Genomic DNA, 20230 nt, shown 5'->3' with positions numbered 1-20230 from the left:
AACAATAACTACAACAATGAAACAACAAGGGCAACAAAAGGGAATAAATAAATAAATAAATAAATATATTTTAAAAAAAAGAAGTAGTGGGAGTTGGGCGGTGGAGCAGCGGGTTAAGCGCATGTGGCACAAAGCGCAAGGACCAGCTAAGGATCCCGGTTCAAGCCCCTGGCTCCCCACCTGCAGGGGAGTCGCTTCACAACTGGTGAAGCAGGTCTGCAGGTGTCTTTCTCTCCGCCTCTCTGTGTTCCCCTCCTCTCTCCATTTCTTTCTGTCCTATCCAACAACAACAACATCAATAACCAAAACAATGTTAAACAACAAGGGCAACAAAAGGGAAAATAAATAAATAAATATAAAAAAAGGGAAAAAAAGAGTTTAAAAAAAGAAGTAATATTTAACTGTTCTGAACTGAGCATTCATATCTCTCAATTGCAGGGTCCTACCTTGTCTTATTTGTCAGCTTTTTAACAGTTGTCCACTGACTTTGTACTCTAGAAGATGGAGGTTAGCTCTTTTATAACCTGAACTTTACAATATACATTTTCTTATCCTCCCTTTCTGTCAATATAATTATATTGAAGTTTTCTTCTTCTTTTTTTTAATATTGAAGTTTTTTTGCAGCTGAAGAGCTGGTTCAGCAGTAAGCACAGGACTTGCATGTGTGAGATTATGGGTTCTGTCCTGGCACAAAATATGCCAGAGTTGAGGTCTCACTAATACTTTCTAAACAAATAATTATTTGAAAAAAGTCTAATAATTTTTCAGCTCCACTGAGATATTTGACTTAACACATTGCACAAGTCTGCACATTAATTTGGTCCACTTGTAATATGATTACTACCATAACATCAAAGCACATCTGTCAGATCACATAGTTCCCATTTCTTTTTGTGGTGAGAATATTTAAGGTCTATTGTCTTAGCAGTTTATATATATATATATATATATATATATATATATATATATATATATATATATATATATATATACCATACAGTCTCACTAACAATAGTCCCCATGCTGCTCATTAGAGCTTCATAACTTATTGAAATAGTAAGTTTGTACCGTCTAATTACTAGCTTCTCATTTCTCCTAAATCCCTAGTAGAGATGGGGAAACACTCTGTTCTCTGTTTCTGAGTTCAGTGTTTCTCTCTCTCTCTCTCTTTTTAGATTCTACACAAAAATAAAATAATAAAATCTTTGTCTTTGTCTGACATTTATCGTAACACCCTTAAGGTTCAGCCATGTTATCTGTGATGGCATGCGTTCCTTCATTCTCTTGAATCAAGCTTGGGACTTCATATTTGAAAATCCAATACCCTATCCACTGTTCCACCCTCCCCAGGCCACTATTCTTGATTCTTTTAAGCAAATATTAACTAGTTTTATATGTGAGAGTTTATATCTGAATGGTCAATTGTTTTCTATTTATCTATGTGTCTATTTTAGTGTCAGTACCATAACTGTCTTATTATATCTTTGTAGTATAGTTTGAGTTAGTTGTACTTAGTTTAATTTCTTTTTTTTAAATAAGTATATTTCACCTTTTTAAATCTTTATTTATTTTATAGAGACAGCCAGAAATCAAGAGGGAAGGGGGAGATAGAGAAGGAGAGAGACAGAGAGACACCAGCAAAACTGTTTTACCATTTGCAAAGCTTCCCCTACAGGTGGGGACTGGGGGCTAGAACCTGGGTCCTTGTGCACTGTAGCGGGTGTGCTCAACCAGGTGCGCCACCACCCAGCCCCCTTAGTTTGATTTCTTTGGCTTTGCTTTTCTTAGAGTTTCTTTGACTATTTGAGGTAATTTGTAATTCAGTAATTCAGTATACATTTTAGATTTTTCCCCTTCATTTCTGTGAAAAATACCATTGGGATTTTGATAAAGACTGCATTGAACGTGGCCACGAATAATATTGTTATCCTAATCATGTTAATTTTTCTGACCAATTTTTTTTCCCATTTGTTTGTGTTTTTTAAGTTTCTTTCATCAAAGTCTTAAATTTTTCAGTATACAAGTCTTTTACCTCTCTGGTTAAACTAATTCTTATTATTTTATTGTTATTTTTATGATACTTTGGGATAATTTTTCATATATATGAATATATATCTTATGTTAGTGTATATATATATATATATCTTATTTTTAGTATGTACACATGCAATTATTTGCTTTTTGTATGTTGATTTTGTATCTTGCAATTGTAATGAATTAATTGATTAGTTTAAACAGCTTTTGGTGGATATGAATTTTTAGAATTTTTCCATCTATAAGATCATATATCTGCAAACAGACAACTTCACTTTTCCTGGAAAAGTACATGTTTTGGGTTCTTTTTATTTCTTTTTCTTGCTTGATTGCCCTGGGAAGAAATTTTAGAACTGTTTTGAATAGGAGTTGTGAGAGTGGACAGTCTTGTCTGGCTCCTGATCATACAGAGAAAGCTTATAACCTTCCATCGATGGGTATATTTTGGTTAATGTGCAGTGTTTATATTATGAGTATATAACTAAAGTTTCATAAGCAATTCAAGTAATGAATTATTTATATTTTCTTTTTTTTTTTATTTTCCCGTTTGTTGCCCTTGTTTTATCGTTGTTGCTACCGATGTCGTCCTTGTTGGATAGTACAGAAAGAAATGGAGAGAGGAGGGGAAGACAGAGGGGGAGAGAAAGATAGACACCTACAGACCTGCTTCACTGCTGTGAAGCGACTTCCCTGCAGGTGTGGAGCCGGGGGCTGGAACCGGGATCCTTACGCTGGTCCTTGCACTTTGTGCCACCTGTGCTTAACCCACTGCGCTACCACCTGGCCCCCTATTTATGTTTTCTATTCTGTACAACTTTTGGATTTTTAGTGAAGTTAATACTGTTTCACTTTTTTATTTGGTTGGTTTTCCATGGACTTCATCAAATGTTTCACCAAAATGTAAAGCTTTCTCCATCTGATAATGTCTTTCCTTCTTTTAATTTTTATTAGAAAAACCCTTCTGGAGTCCATAGCCCTTCTGCCCCACCTGCCCACTATCCTGCTGAATAGTCACCCTCCGAGGAATTCCCTTTTTGTTATTGTTGGACTGCATTTCCTGAAACTCATGGTTTACACTCTGACTTACTCATTAGTCTCAGTAGAGAATATCCTCCTAGAAAAGGATGTGGGAAGGGAAATCTTTTGGAATATTGCCTAAAAGTGATGTTATTCTCCCTTACTTTTAGAGAGAATGAATAGGCATAGAATTCTAGGTTGGAAATCATTATTCCTTAAAATTCCAACAGCCTTCTCTCACTGTCTTTTTGATTCAGAGTTGTTGAGAGTAAGACTAGAATCCAACTTAGATGTTGATTCTATGTCTGCAATATAGTCCCCTTCCCCCCAGAAACTTCTTGGCTTTTCTCCTTATTTGTGACCTCCGGCTCTGAGAAATTTTACTTGATAACTTCCTTCCATTTTCTTTGCTCTCTACTGCTGGAACTGCTATTAGTCAGATATTGGCACTCCTAGATCTAGCTTCTTAACTGTTAGCTCTTTCTCTTCTGCTTTCTATCTCTTTGTAGTTTTACTCTACTTTCCAGAAGTGCTCTTTGACTATATATTTTTATTTTTTACAAAATAAATTATCTTATTGGATAGAGACAGAGAAATCAAGATGGAAAAGGGAGATAGGGTGGTCCAGGAGGTGGTGCAGTGGATAAAATCTTGGACTCTCAAGCATGAGGTCCTGAGTTCAATCCCAGGCAGCACATGCACCAGAGTGGTGTCTCCTATCTTTCTCATTAATAAGTAAAATATTAAAAGAAAAGAAAAAAGAGAGAGAGAAAGAGGAAGAGAATGAGAGATACCTGCAGAACTGCTTTAATGCTTGTGAAGTTTTCTCCCTGCAAGTGGGAACTAGGGGATTGAATTGGGGTCCTTGAGCACAATAACAAGTGGTGTATCACTGCCCAGCCACTGATTTTATATTTCAATACAGAAGCCAGACCTTCTACCTTCTGCACCCCACAATGACCCTGGGCCCATACTCCCAGAGGGATGAAGAACAGGAAAGCTATCAAGGGAGGGGACTGGATATGGAGCTATGGGGGTGGGCACTGTATGGATATGTACCTCTGTTATCCTAAAGTCTTGTCAGTATTTCCATTTTATAAATGGAAATTAAAAAAATTCACCTTTGCAATATAATAATATAATTACTAAGACTCTTCTTCTCTGAGGATATTAGGTGTTTTTAAAGCTTTCTTCTACTACTTAATATTATTTATATTTTTTCTAAATTATTTTTGCTTATCTTAGTCACTTTCTTTCTCTACATTTTTATAGTCCTTGTTAAATATTTGTTAATCATTGATTGTCTAGGCACATTTATGAGTAGGCACTAAAAATGAATTGGAAGCTCTAAGAGGTGCTGCTTGTTAATTGGTGTGTCTTGTTGTCTGGTTCAGAATTCAGGTCTCATGTCATTTCATTGGGGAACTCTATTACGCATTACCGGTAGGTTTTCAAATTCAGTTAGACAACTTACAGATGAATCTCTTGCCAGTTGCTTAGACAGTAACCTGTCTGTCTACATACTGGAAATGAAGCCATGGGATGCAGGCTGTTGTTAGACTGTTGTTCTGGTAGGGGTTCTCCCTATTCAGTGGTTACACTTTTGCTTACTCCTCTCCACTTTCTTTCAGTGCAGAACCTGGTGTACTCAACAGCACCAGCCTCAGCTGTTTCAGTTCCCCAAGCCTTTCTGGTTCTCCGAGAGAGAGAGAGAGAGAGAGAGAGAGAGAGAGAGAGAGAGAGAGAGAGAGAGAGAGGGAGAGAGAGAGCGCGCGCAAAGTTCCGGTGTTCTACTGGTGTGGAGGAGAGGGACCTGGGGCTTAACTGGCCCTCAGGAAAGCTTTTAGCTAAACTCCAGAAGTTCATGTTACCTGTGAACTTCTGAGCCTCTCTCTGCTTTTGTGGCTCCAGTTTACATCTTATTTCCAGTCTCTCTCCCTCCCAGTACAAACACGCAGCCTTTTATAACTTTGTCCAGTGTGCTCAGAGTTTCCTCTCACCAATCCCCTCTTCAGCTTTCCACACTTGTTAAGTATTTCTTACCCACTGCTCTGATCTCTGCTTCCTACCATCCTTGTGTATATACAACCCCCTTCTCTCTCTCATAATTTTGGGGTGGCATCAGAGTAGGGGGAAGGGTAAAAGGATACATGCACATATCTCTTCAGAAGTACCAATCCCACATTCTTGTTGAAAATGCTTTTGTTTCGTGATTCTAAGACAACAAGAAAGCACTGTTGTCAGAAAGCTATTATCTACTGGCCAATTTGGTTAGGTAAACCTTTGTTCTTCTACTCAGGAAAAGCAGTATGTGCCACCCACCTTTAGCAACTCCCTGGCTGTCAGTGCCAAGAACTGAGGCCCCTATGCGATCCTTCAGAGTCTCTAATGACGGTGGTTCCCAAACAGCATGATTATATGAAAAGCCAACAATGCTCTTTATCACCAGGAGGTAACTGCTCAATGGGGTGAATCATCCCAGTTGTCTTTCTTACCCCCACACGCACTCATGTTTATCTACTCATTTCGTCTGAGATTAGAAGAGGATTGGCTCTATTGGGAGTAAACTTCCTGTTTTGTATCCAACCCTATCATTGTCCTGGCCATGTTCTTGCCTGCGGTTTTCTCATTGCCCCATGAAGTCATACACACAAAAAGGTAAAGGGCTTGGGTGTGTGTGTGTGTTCTTAATTATTCTGATAAGGTAATGGGATATAACACTTAAGTACCATGGTGAGCAAAGAAACAATTAAATCACTACTACTTAACTACTGGGTCTTCAGAAAAGTCATAACATATATTTCTATGCCAAAATGCGTCATGACTTTTCTGACAACCCAATATGTAAACACCCATTATATTTTACAGTTATATACAATTCTCTTAGAATTTGTCATTATTTCCTTTTTTTTTCTTTGATAGAGATACAGAGGAAGAGAGAAAGAGACTAGATTCTAATCTGGGTTGTGTACATGTTAAAGCAGTATACTATCCAAACAAGCTTTTTTTAAAATTAAAAATTATTATCTTTATTTATTGGATAGAGACAGCGTGGGAAGGGTGAGATCCAGAGGGAGACTGACAGAGAGACGCTGCAACACTGCTTCACTACTCACAAAGCTTCCCCTATGCAGGGGACTGGGGGCTTGAACCTGGGTCCTTGCACATTGTAACATGTACACTCAGCTAGGTACTCTACCACCCGGCCCCTCCAAATGAGCTTTCACTGGCCCTTTAAGTCATTTTCTAAACAAACATTTTCCTCATTTTACACAGAATAAAGCGAGTTTTGCAGAATTCATTGAAGTATATTCCAAACAGACCAGTATTTTTTTTCTAATGTAAAGTCACTAAAGATGGATATTTACATAAGACTACCCTTCCTTTCAGATGACTTTCAATTTTAAGCAGTGTAATTACTTCCTGTTTGGCTTCTTTTCTGAAACTTTTAGCTTAAAACAAAAGAACATGTAAACGTTACATATTTAAGGTATCACTTTTTTTATACCACCAAAAATGAGTATCTAGTTCAATTTTTAGTGTAGTTTTTGCTCTTGTTAATCCTCTTTTTTTTTTTTCCTCTAAGGTTATTGCTGGGGCTCGGTGCCTGCACTACGAATTCACTGCTCCTGGAGGCTATTGTTCCTATTTTGTTGCCCTTGTTGTGCTTGCTGTAGTTGTTATTGTTGTCATAGCTGTTGTTGTTGTTGGATAGGACAGAGAGAAATGGAGAGAGGAGGGGAAGAAAGAGAGGAGGAGAGAAAGATAAACACCTGCAGACCTGCTTCACTGCTTGCGAAGTGACCTCCTGCAGGTGGGGAGCCAGGGGCTAGAACCGGGATCCTTACACCGGCCCTCGTGCTTTGCACCATGTGCTACCGCCCAACTCGCATCAATCCTTTTTAAAGGGTCATGTCAAAACTCCAAAATATCTTGAGACATACAATAGGAAGCACATAGACAAAACAACAAGAGTGACATGCCAGACCTACCTGTTGAAGTAACAAGTGACCACTGCCCCAGCTACAGTCATTTGCTGGCATGCAAGGATGAACTCACTAGTCCAGATGAGGCCCACTAAATGGTACCACCACATATACCGAATGCCTGAAAGAGGCTTATACTCCACTTGGCCATCTTCACCAACGTGAGCGGTTCCTAAAGTTTAAAACATAAACAAACCTTAACCAATAATTCCTAGGCATGAAAGAAGGTTCAACAGACTATGCCTTCTCATGCCTGTCCCCTTGCATTGAATGAAACACAGAAGCCAATCTAGTTTGAAGCAACTACAGTGATTTAAGATTTCCAGAGCAAAATGAAAAAACGGGAACACATAGTAGACTTATTAATGATATAAACCATACAGGAGAAGAGAGGATTGGATCAGGAAAAAAAGGTGGTAATTATGTATAACTGTAAACAGATAGCTGTAGAATTGATGGTTGGTCCATGTCTATAACCTTAGGGGAACTGTAGTGGATTGCAGTGGGGAGATTGAAGATTCAGAAATCTGGTGGTGGGAATGGTGTGGATTTAAACCCCTGTTGACATGTAATTTTGTAAGATAGTAATAATGTAAAAAAAAAACCAATAATAATTACATTGAATGTTTGGCAATTTGTAAAACACTTGACATATACTCTAATGCTTGATCTACTCTGTAGATGTGAAAATTTAGGCTCTTTTTTCAGCATTAAAAAAGTTTATTGGATAGAGACAGAAATTGAGAAGGGAGAGGGGCTAGAGAGGGAGAGAAACAGAGAGACACCTGCAGCTCTACTTCATCACTTATGAAGCTTTCCTCCTGCAGGTGGGAACCAGGGTCTTGAATCTGAGCCCTTGTGCACTGTAGTGTGTGCACTCAACCAAATGTGTCAACACCTGGCCCTCAAAACTTAGGCTTTGAAGAGTCAAGTAACTTTTGTAATATCTCATTGCTCAGGGTAACTGGAAAGAGCATATTAATCCAGAGCCAAGGAATCTAAAACAGAAAGCCTTTAGGATTATGTTACAGAACTTGCTTTACCAAAAAAACTGTAGACTTCATAAAACAGACAAGAATGCTGACTTCTTCAAAGGGCACCATTTCAGATTTCATTTCAGTACAAACTATGCTAGCACATTTAAAATGCCTGCTAGGTGCACTAATACAAATACACATGCACATACAGAGTTATCCCTGGGACTTCACCTCTTCAGGTCAAATTTCAAATATAGAAAGAGACAGAGAAAGGGAAAGACATCTCAGCACTACCGCTTCTCCCAGTGCAGTAGTGCTGTATATATATATATATATCCTGGTAATTTCTATATATTATTGTACAATGTTTATATTTTGGATCAGCGAGACAGCTCACCTGGGAGGGCACCTGCTTTACATCCCGAGTTCAACCCCCTGCTACATCACTATGGGAGCACTGGCATTGGGAGAAGCGGTAGTGCTGTGGTCTCTCACCCTTTCTCTCACTCTCTCTTTTTTTAAAAAATGTTTTATTTATTTATTGTATAGAGACAGAGATAAAATGAGAGTGATGGGGGAGATAAAGAGACAGAGAGACAACTGCAGCACTGCTTTGACACTTGTGAAGCCCCTCTACCCCCACAGGTGAGGACTGGGGGCTTGAATCTGAGTCCATATGCATTGTAACATGTGCTCACAGCCGGACGCACCATTGCTCAGGCCCTCTCTCTCTCTTTTTCTATCTGAAAAAGCCCAGAGAGGTGAAGATCAGGTGACAACTATATAGGTATGTGTCACCTGATGTAACTATGTATCTTGCTCCACAGAAATCTCACTCCATAAGTGATGATGATTAACTTTCAGGAGCACAATACTGTACTAGACAGAGGTCAACTGGTGCCTTACTGTTCCTATGGCTGTACCTTGCTTTCTTTGTCCTCATCTAGTGAAGCCCTTGAATTCTCCTTCATGAAATAGTTATATTCAGTTTGAACTTGGAAAATATAAATGGCAGATCTGTGGCTACATTTGACTTTGAGATAGCCTACTCTATCTATTTTGCATAAAGTACTGTAAGCAAGATAATGTGCACTGGGGCCGGGTGGTGGCACACATGGTTGAGAGCACATGTTAGAATGAACAAGGACCGAGGTTCGAGTCACCAGTGCTCATCTGCAGGGGGAAGCTTTGCAAGTGTGGTAAAGCAGTGCTGCAGGTGTCTCTCTGTCTCTCTTTCTCTCTATCTCACCCTCCCCTCTCCATTTCTGGCTGTCTAGAAGATAAATGAAGATAATAAAAAAGTTTTTAAAAAAGAAAAAAAGATAATGTGTACTTTTATCTTTGGTGAAACCCATAATGTGAAAATTTAAAGGTATTTTCATAGCTATTAACTGATCTTAGCTTCATGATTCATGTGTCTCCAGTCATTCAGAACAGGACCTATGCAAAGGAAGTGGGAAAAGGCAATCATGCTATCGAGCAAACTGAGTCCTTTGGCTAATTCTGGTCTTAGTTCCTTATGCTCTGTGTTCTGTGGAACAAGAGTTGCACTGTGAGAAGTAGTAGAACACCATGGTTTACCAAGAGAAGTTAATATTTTATAAAAAAATGGATTTATTTATTTTGTCATGGAGGCAATGTCTATCTTGCACTGACAAAAGCTTATGTTTTTCAAAAATGGATCTGTTTCAGAAATTTTTTTTTCCAATTTCAAATGAGGTGATCCATCACAACTAGCTCAAATGCTAAGTGCTTAGATATATGTGGTCAGTGGGAATTTGGAAAACTCCTTGGAGTATCAGACATGAAGGGTTCATGAACAGTCACACTATTCTTTCACTCAAGTCCACGAGTCTTGAGACTACAACATCACACATGGTTTTAAGTTGGAGAATATCTCCACAGAAAGGAGGGAGGATTTCTTTGACAGTTCTCAAGTAGAGATGAAGACCCTGGAGTCTAAAAAAGGATGGTCTTTCTTCTCAGCTGCCATGGGCCATCAAGACAGACAAGTTCATGCAAATTACTGCCTGGCACTCAGATGATGACAGCCAGTGAGAGGAGAGTGGCTGGAGTGATTAGCCACAATGCATGCAAGCATTCAGATCTTTGGCATTCCCCAAAGAAACAGCATCTACATAAGTTATTCTGTACTGGTTACTTATTTTTAAACATCTTTATTGAAACCACTTTTGATTCTTCCTCTGTGCACACTTTCCTTTACGGCAGAGTTTCTCAGTGAACCAACTGTCATTTTTAGACCACGTAATTCTATGTTAGGGGTGGGAGCGGGAGCGGGAGCCCGTTGTGCAGTATCGTGTGTTTAAATGCATCTCTGGTCTTTGTCTATGAGACACCAGGGATATCTACTACCCCTCCAGTAATCACGACAATTCAAGAAATGTCTCCAGACATTATCAAATGCTACCTGGAGGACAAACTGCTGCTCTGGAAGCACTGCTTTAAACAAACATTTGAAAAACCAGATGCTGTGACTCCAGGGCCAAAGCCTAGAAACAAGTTGAACATAGACTATGGATGGGCTGTGCTGGTTATGAGCACAACTGCCCTCTCCTGGATAGTTGTATTGGTGCAGGCAAGAGAAAAAACTCATGGAAGGATTGCTGAATCACTAAGGGCTGTTAGAGCAATGCTACTATAGGCAGTGAAAGTGTGAACCCGACTCCAGATAGATAAATCCCAGTAAATGATGGCTCTTGGTGGTGGGGAGAGCACATGGAAAAGGACTTGGTTCCAGTCTCAGGTCTCATACGTCATAAGCAATCCAGGCCTCAATTCTTTTACCATCAAAATGAAGAGGTAGTGGGGGTCGGGCGGTAGCGCAGCAGGTTAAGCGTACATGACATGAAGCACAAGGACCTGAGTAAGGATCCTGGTTAGAGGTCCCCCCTCCCCCGCTCCCCACTTGTAGGGGTCGCTGCACAGGCGGTGAAGCAGGTCTGCAGGTCTGCAGGCGTCTTTCTCTTTCCCTCCTCCTCCATTTCTCTCTGTCCTATCCAACAACAATGACATCAATGACAACAATAATAATAACCACAATGATAAAAAACAAGGGCAACAAAAGGGAGAGAAAATAGCCTCCAGAAGCAGTGGATTCATAGTGCAGGCACCAAGCCCCAGCAATAACCCTGGAAGCAAAAAAAAAAGATGAAGTGGTGGTTACAAGCTGGGGCTTGAGGACAGGTTGAAAGGCACATCTCTCTACACTAGCCTCTAATGGTTGTCCAACCTCAGGCAGGTTCTGAAATCTTTCTAAATATGTTTCATCACCTGTGATATGAACATACTAAAAGCTTCTTCCATATTTCTCATTCCCTTGCTGGTCCCATTTAGTCTTACGGCTTTCAATGTCATACACGGTCCTGTTATGAGGATTGCATAGGTAAGACACTTAAAATAAGAAGTCAGATATAATCAAGAATAAGTAGATAAAACTCAAGTTCTGGAATTAACTTAATAACTATCTATTTAGCATCTGCTACATGCTGGAATTACCCTGGGCATTAACTATGGGAACGGGGGACATAGAAAAAGCCAGGAGGAAGATATTGCCTATGTAAGTCTCAGGAACTCACATGCTGCTCTGTTCATGTACTCATTTCCCTTTCTTCTGGACTGTTTACAAATTCTCCTCCACTCTCCAAGAGCCTTCCCCCAACCCCACATTCTGAGAAAACTGAAACAACTCAAAATCTCTGCCAGTGCTCCAGTGCTGTCCCCTTCCATCTCCTTGTTCTCATCACCCCTACTATGAAAGCTGTCTGTACACTACAGTTGACCCCTTTCACTTGAAAACATTTCTGTAGTTCTCCCTCTTTTTACCTCATCAAAATATTCCTCTGTGAATTGTCTCTAATCATTATATATACATACATATATGCATATACATATACACACACACACACACATATATTATTTTATTTTATTTTTACCAGAACACTGCTCAGCTCTGGCTTATGGTGGGGCTGCAGATTGAACTTGGGACCTCAAAGCCCCAGGCATGAAGTCTTTTTTGCATAACCATTATGCTGTCTCCCTCAGCCCCCATCATCTCATATGTTTAAAAAAAAAAAAATCCTCATGCCGGGTGGTGACACACCTGGTTTAGCACACACATTACAAAATACACAAGGACCAGGGCACCAAAATAAAAACCCAGTGGTGAGGGGTAGACATGCAGCTTCCTGGGCCAGTGGGGGGTGGGAGTGGGCGGGAGGGATGGGTCACAGTCCTTTGGTGGTGGGAATGGTGTTTATGTACACTCCTAGCAAAATGTAGACATATAAATCACTAGTTAATTAATATGAGAGGGGGAAAATCAATTGTATGTCTCAAAGTTTCTCAAAAAACAAACTGAATCCTTTTAATATATAGACTGTGTATTTGATATGCGGACTCTCTCAAAAGCCTAGACCAAGTAGATTAGAAGCAACCAATAGCACAGCTATATACAAGATACTGGATACTGTACAGCAAACCATAACAAAAGGACTTTTCAAAGTTAACCCAATTAACAAATAATGTGATGATAACATTAACTATCGATTGTCTTTTTGAACCCTAAGACAGCAGGAACCTCACATCTCCACTATAGAGCCCCTACTTCCCCCAGTCCTGGAACCCTTGGATAGGGCCCACTTTCCCGTATGCATCTCCCAATCCAAATCAAATAATAATGCATCCGCCGATTACAACCTAACCAACGCAACGATTGCCACCTCAACATTCTTCACCTCAGACTGTGTCCAGAGACTTCACGTGTGGAATGACAACCCTTCAGCTTCATTACTCGGGTGAGACCTTTCCTTTTATAGTACACTCTAATTTCATCTCAGGTAGTTCACTTTCTAACAAAGTCCCATAACCTAGATATACACCAGTTTCTGTGAGAGAGAGCTTATGTGCACACGTATCCATAAACTACTGCAAAATATATACCTGAAAGCAGTAGTACACTAGAGTTTGCAGTGAGTACCTCCCTAACACTTCCTCTCCACTATTCCAAGCTTGGGATCCATGATTGCTCAACAAATTGTTTGGCTTTGTATGTTAACTCTCTTTTCAATCACCAGGTTCCAGATACCACCAGGATGCTGGCCAGGCTTCCCTGGATTGAAGACCCCACCAATGTGTCCTGGAGCTCAGCTTCCCCAGAGACACACCTTACTAGGGAAAGAGAGAGGCAGACTGGGAGTATGGACCGACCAGTCAACGCCCACGTTCAGCGGGGAAGCAATTACAGAAGCCAGACCTTCTACCTTCTGCAACCCTCAATGACCCTGGGTCCATGCTCCCAGAGGGCTAGAGAATGGGAAAGCTATCAGGGGAGGGGGTGGGTTATGGGGATTGGGTGGTGGGAATTGTGTGGAGTTGTACCCTTCCTACCTTATGTTTTTGTTCATTAATCCTTTCTTAAATAAAAAATTAAAAAAAAATCAGGGCAAGTTCTGTCAGGACTAGAACAGTGGGCGAAGCAGCAGAAGACTTGGTGGACAGAACAGAGTTTGCACATGAGCTACAAGGACTGAAGTGTAATGGAGGAGCAGAGGCACCTAGGCTGGCGACATAGCTCATTTGGATAGTATGCTGCTTTCCCATTTGTACCCAGGTTCAAGTCTGGCTTCCACAGCAGTGAAGATGCTATGCTGTCTTTCACTCTTTCTCTGCCTCTCTTTCTTTATCTTATGTTAAACAAAGGAGGTACATGAGTACATGACTCCCACAAGGACAATGCTAGAGTTTAGTCCCTTCCTTCTGTACTTCATCTTTGTGAGAAAGAAATCACCTAAGATCGTGTCTATGCCATTGCTGTATTGAGTTTTCCATCACTCATCCTGATTTGATAACTGTCCTGAACCTGTTTGACCAAAGGAGAACATCTCTATAGCACCTAAGAAGTTGGAAACATGCATTTCCAGGGAGTCTCTGACCATCCTGAAATAGTTCTCTAGTGGGCAGATTACTCTAGAGAAGAAGGAGGAGGAACCAGTTACTAGAACTCAGCTAACAGCCCACTTTTACATGTACATGACCAGAGCCAAGAGGAGACAAACTAAGCTGGATAAACATCAAGGCATTACATCTGCCTTGTTGATTTGACATTGGCTGTGCTTCCTATTTGTCTGGATGTTTCAGAAACATTTTTATACTCGCACTGGAGTATGAATTAGAGAAGTCAGGCACCCAAAATAGTGCTGTGCAGAAGTAGTCCACAGACTACACACACACACACACACACACACACACACACACACACACACACACACACACACACACACACACACTATTATCTGTAAGATAAGGAGCTGTGTTAGAATATAATTAGTTGCATTTCTAAGCCCATTGTTTTGGTCTGATGACATTTTCGGCAGAGCAAGGATTTCTTGTAGAACAAAACAGAAATAACTCTTAGACTCTGAAAAATAAAGTAGTTATCAGAGAAGGAAATGAGAAAAAAGGGTGTGTGGGGCATACTGACAGTATGATGGCACTAAAATTTTGGTGTTGGGTGTGTTAAATCTTAAACAGATACAGAGAAATAAAAAAGTACAATAAAATAACATTAAATCACCAAGATTGATAGAGATAAGAAACCCATTTGCAATGAAGGAAGCAATGGAATGATATATTTTTTCTGGCATAATCACCTTTTTAAAATACTTTATTTCTAGGGAAAGACAGAAACAGGCTGGGGGTATGGATCAGCCCATGTCCAGCAGAGAAACAATTTCAGAAGCCAGACCTTCCACGTTCTGCACTCCATGATCCTGAGTCTATGCTCCCAGAGCATAGATAAAGAACAGAACAGAAAAAGATAAAGAACAGAAAAGCTTCCAATGGAGGGGATGGGATGTGCAGCTCTGGTGTTGGGAACTGTGTGGAATTGTACTCCTTTATCATCCTACAGTCTTGTTGATCATTATTAAATCAATCAAAATATTTAGTTGTGTATTTTTTTGGATAGAGACAAAGAGAAATCAAGAGAAAAGAGGAAGATGGAGAAGAAGAAAGATTCCTGAAACACTGCTCCACTACTAGTGAAGCTTTCCCTCTGCAAGTGAGGACCAAAGGCTTAAATTAAACCCAAGTCCTTGATCATGGTAATACATGTACCCTACAGGGTATGCCATAGCCTGGCCTCTGGTATAAACTTCTTTGATGGTTTTAGACAGTATTTTGACTCACAGTGCTCTACAATGCAATTTCCTTCTTACGGGGATTCAAAAAAATAGATTCTTAGCTCAACCTCAAGCCAAAGGAATTAGCATCTCTTGAGGATGGGGTTCAAGCAACTGTGTTGTAATAAAACACTAGAGCTGATGCTGAGGACTGTGTCTTGTAGGAAGCACTGTACAGATACCTTCTCAGGACCAAGCTATATGAATATATATCATACACTTGCTTTACACTTCAGCTGACTTTGCTGAGAATAACATTTTTTAATGGGGTCTTTCCTGGATTCTTCACCACCCACTGATTTGATGGGACTTGACAATGTACCACAGATACCATGTATTTTTTCCTCAGACAAATCTTCAAAGCCAGAGACACCTGACAGTTTTCCCAAAAGAGGAAATAATTTTCCTGCTTTTCCAGGGAACAGAGTTCCCAGTACCATTACTGCCATTACTAGATACCTCTAGAGGCACAGGAGGTTTGGTCTCTATAAGAATAGGCCAAAAGATCCAGAATGAGGAGGTCTTGTGTAGGATTCCAAGGCAACGAAAGCCATACCCTTTGCCCTTACCTGCAGTTCCCAGACTTAGCAACACGGCCACCCAGAGGACCCAGAAGAAGAGGAGCAGGGCAACTGTCCACAATGGCTGGAACAGCAGGAAAGGAATGCTGCGGAGGGCTTTATTCATGACTTGGAAAAGCTCAATGGTCAGTTCTATTCTCTTTCTGAGGATAAAAATCAAGATGAGTAGAACCACCTGGTAAGAAAGGGATTAGAGTAAATCACCCAGATAATGGAGAGCTGAGGAGAGTTTAAAACAAACCCTAATGTTTTACTGACTTTAAGCAAACAGCTTTTTTAAAGATAGCTACTCACTACTTTCAGTACAATTGAACAGATGTGCAAATACTAATTGAGCACCTGCCATATGATGATTTCTGTTAGATTGAAGCAGGAGTCTCAGGAACCACAAGCCCCATGCTTGTATACCCATAAAAGCCCACCTGAACTTTTTCCCTGACCACAAAAGATGGTAGGTTTTAATTAGAAGGTTATCTCATAGTCAGGGGACACTAGAATACACTGAGCAAAACTTTTCTTGGTTTAGTGAATGCTTCCTTTTTATAAATAAAAAATTTAAAAAAAAAAAAGAAAAGAAAGACAAGCTTGGATCTGTTTTTACACAAAAGTTCTGGAAGAGCCAGACAAGGATAGGTATAAGATCTTGTAAAGTTTAATAAGATTTACTGGCAAAGTTATCTTATTTGGCTCTGGGTCTTTGATTTTTGGGAGTCTTCTAACTACTATATTAATGTCTCTACTGTCTTATTTTTATTTCAAATGTTAATGATAGATAATAGAGGCAACATGATTAGGCAAACAAATTTGGTTTGAGTACAATGGCTAACATATGCATGTATTTAAATGTATGTTTTTACAACTTCTATAGATATGTACATAAAATGTTTCTCTTACAGTTGAAAAACACCAGAAAGATGCTCATTATAGGTGGAGGGTCAGGCTGGGGATATAGTATAATGGCTATGAAAAAAGTCTCATGCCTGAGACTCTATGGCTCCAGGTTCAATCCCCAGTACCACCATAAGCCAGAGGTGAGCAATGTCCTGCTCTTTCTCTCTTTCTCTCTGTATTTCTCTGTCATTAAAATAAAATATTTTACAAATACAAAAAAGAACTTACATATTTTCAAAAAAAGGTGGGAGGTCACCTCTAGTCCAAGACTTTTCAAAAGTCTCTAAGGAGCTCAGCATCCCTCATGGGCATGGCCAGGGCAGAGCTGACTCATCACTATAGGTAAATTCTTGACTTCACCTTTCTGGGCCCTAAGTTGCAGGAAATTTCATTTCAGCCTATGCTCCTAGACTAAAGCCTGAGACCAGCATCTAATGCATTCACCCCATTTTCTTCATTATTGCTAGAGGTTACACTAGACTCTGAGTAAATGCCATTCCAGGTAGCCCCTGTCTTCCCAGACAATGTTTTCAAGTTCACTTGTAAGGCAGCTTCTAAAACTCAGAAGAAAATAAATAAATAAATAAGTAAATAAATAAATAAATAAGCAAATATAAGACATCCCTAGCTAGTGATCTTGGTAGTTGGCCAGAGTCTCCCTGGGATTCAGGTCACTAAGTGAGGCTGTTATATTGGTGCCGGGCTAGCGTTGCTCTCCCGCGAAGCTAGCCCGGAATATTGGTACTAAAATTCAACCTTGGACAGGATAGAGGATGAGCAAGAAGGGGGTTCCCAGGTGAGCAAGGAGGAGGATAAGGGTTGAAGGAGGAGACCCTCTCAGTGGGTCTACTTTTCTCCTGTGAATGTTGACTCTCCCTTTCACTCCCTCCTGGGAAAGTAAGGGTAAGAAAGGGATATGAGGGAGGGGCCTTCTTTCTCTTGGAGACCAGTATTGGGGAACAGAGCATACTAGGAACATGCAACAAGGTCTTCCCTCCCTGAGCTCTTGCCCTCACCGTGTTCAGGGGTCTGTGGGAGCTGAGCGTCAATGGAAAAAGCAGGCAGGCAGTGGTTTTCGCAGCCATGGCCATGCTCTTACTCCACAACCAGTCCAGCACCCTCTGTCTCTGGTCTCCACCTAGATAGCACAAAGAAGGCCCCTCCCCACCCCCCAGCTTCCATGATGGATGGCCCCATGGTTGACAGAAGTGTATATCTACATGGCATCCTCACAGATGACCACCCTGTGTGACAGAAATGGAGACTGAGATCTAAACAGTCAAGCCACTTTTTGAGGGACACATGCTGGGTGGGAATGTGAATAATAGCCTGAGATTGCAATAGTCAGATTCTTCCTCTGTGTACTGTGCATGGCTTGCTTTTTGTTCCTTTTTCTTTTCTTTTTTTTTTTTTTACCTAGCACATCCTGTGGCATATACTATTTAATAGCTCAGTGTTGTGTCTTGTTGACTCTATTACTTAGTACAAGGATCTTGTGCAGAACAGAAGTTTAGTAAATAGTGGTGATGACGAAGAACCTAGAAACTAGGTTTTTTTTTTAATTTTTAATTTTTATTTTTACAGAGACAGAGAAATTGCAAGGGAAGGGGTGGGGGAGAGAGAAAGGGACACATGCAGCACAGCTTCACCACTTATAAAGCACCCTGTCTTGTAGGTGGGGGGCAGAGGCTTGAACCCAGGTCCTTGCATGTGGTAACATATGGTTTCTGCAGGTTTGCCACCATCTGGCCACAAACTTAATGTTCTTAGGAAAATAAGCTCATCCAACAACCAGCAACTGGCATGAATTCAGCCAAGTAACATGAAGTATGTATCAAATGAATGGTGTGTGAGCTATGTCTCGATTCCACCCACTGTCCCAACCACTGGGCAGTGCCTAAGGACACAGGAGAAAGCAGCCTTTCTCTACACTCAGTGTTCCCTTCTCTACCCTCACAGCTAGAGAAGAGCAGTCCCTGCTGAAATGGCATCAAGGTGGCCACTAAAGGATCAGCTTGTAGAGACAAAAGGCCTGTGGAGGGGTCTGGAGTTAATATGCTCTCTCTTGCCTCTGCCCCTACTCCACTCCCTCCATGCCCAGCAGCTCGAGAACCCTATCCGGCGGAGGCCCAGCTTCATTCATAGACCCTGGCTCAGCTGGCTACTGGTCCCTCCCTGCGGCTAAATAAACCTTGAGCTCTCGTTTAATCATATGCTTACTGCCTGAACTGCAATTTATAGAAACACAAACACTGAAAGAGAAAATGTGAAGACTAAACCAAATATGGAAAATGAAAACTTTGCTCAGAAGGGACAACTGAATTTGCTCAGAGAGATCTAATGGGTTTGTGGCTTTGCTCCTTTACAAAACAACATGAAAACAGCACACTAGTTTGGATGACATTGGTCACACACAATCAACTCCAGACTTTCTGCTGGACTTTGTGATTCTAGCACTTCTACCAGCACCCAGAGAGGGACCAGAAGGATTTTCAGCTGCCAACCACTCAACAACGGTATCTACTGTCTATGCCTGCCTGTTTTCAACCTGGGAGTTCACAGAGGAGGCAACAGATTTTCTGAAAGACAAAATAACCTAGTGACCAGCAGGTTTGGAAACAAAGGACCCTCTGTGTTCAAGGGCAGTGGCACTGCCACACCCTTGAAAGCAGGGCACCCACTGGCTTGGGGCAGGGTGGGGGTGGGGGGGCTCACTGCACAAACAGGAAATAGGAAGTGGCCTAAGTCTGACCCCCTCCCTGCCTGACAGTATTCCCCTTACAGTCAAGGAGGCTGGAAAGGAATCAGCCTCTGAGCAAATGAGGAAGTGACTGGGAAAGAAGTAAGAGCTGCTCCTTACTTTTTGAAGGTTTCAATTTCTTCCTATATAGGTAGCTCAGATGAAAGATGAAAATATTAAACAGGCATGTGTATTCACTGCACTAGTAGGTGTGCACATTCTGAGATGAAAGAAAAAAAGCAATTCAAAGTGTTTGGGGTTAAACTCCAGTTGTTTGGATTTCAAAGTCCTGGCTGGTCACTTAACCTACAGCTTGAAGGGTGTTTCTTACCGTGATGACTGTGGAGATAGTAGCGAAGCCCAGCAAGCACTCCATGTTTTCCCTTTCCGTGTCCAACTCAATGCTGAGGTCATTGGTGTAGTCATAATAGAGCCACCATAGGACACCACAGACAACTAGAAGGACAGAACGCCAGTAAGGCTCAGCGCGCACACACACACACACACACACACACACATCACTTTGTACCCACCCCTCAGCCCACCCCCCTCCAAGAACCACTGTGGGTGGCCTGACTCTGGCAGAGGGTTTCAAATCCTTCAGACTTTAAAAAGCAACCATTGTGGAACACTGGGAAATGATATGCATGTACAAACTATTATATTTACCGTCGAGTGTAAAACATTAACCCATCAATTAAAAAAAAGCAACCATTGACCACCTAGAGAAGAGAGAAGCCGGGCACAGCCAGAACAGCTCTTATGTGCCTACCAGGCCTGTAGTGGTTAATGTTTTGGGGAGCCA

General features: G+C 41.0%; 1 protein-coding gene across 2 annotated transcripts in view; it reads right to left on the bottom strand.

Annotated features, from left to right (window-relative positions):
• SLC44A3 (solute carrier family 44 member 3) overlaps nt 1–20230 on the bottom strand; it is an 89127-nt gene that overhangs the window by 39258 nt on the left and 29639 nt on the right. For both annotated transcript variants that reach the window (XM_007533995.3, XM_007533998.3), the window contains exons 8-10: nt 19757–19881; nt 15783–15969; nt 7044–7209 (exon numbers count right to left, since the gene is read on the bottom strand). In XM_007533995.3, the coding sequence (XP_007534057.2) occupies nt 7044–7209; nt 15783–15969; nt 19757–19881 (478 nt within the window). The remainder of the gene's footprint in view (nt 1–7043; nt 7210–15782; nt 15970–19756; nt 19882–20230) is intronic.

This window comes from Erinaceus europaeus, chromosome 11 (genome assembly GCF_950295315.1).
Source record: "Erinaceus europaeus chromosome 11, mEriEur2.1, whole genome shotgun sequence".
NCBI lineage: Eukaryota > Metazoa > Chordata > Mammalia > Eulipotyphla > Erinaceidae > Erinaceus > Erinaceus europaeus.
The sequence above is the reverse complement of the archived record's forward strand: the minus strand, read 5'-3'. Positions and strand labels throughout refer to the sequence as shown.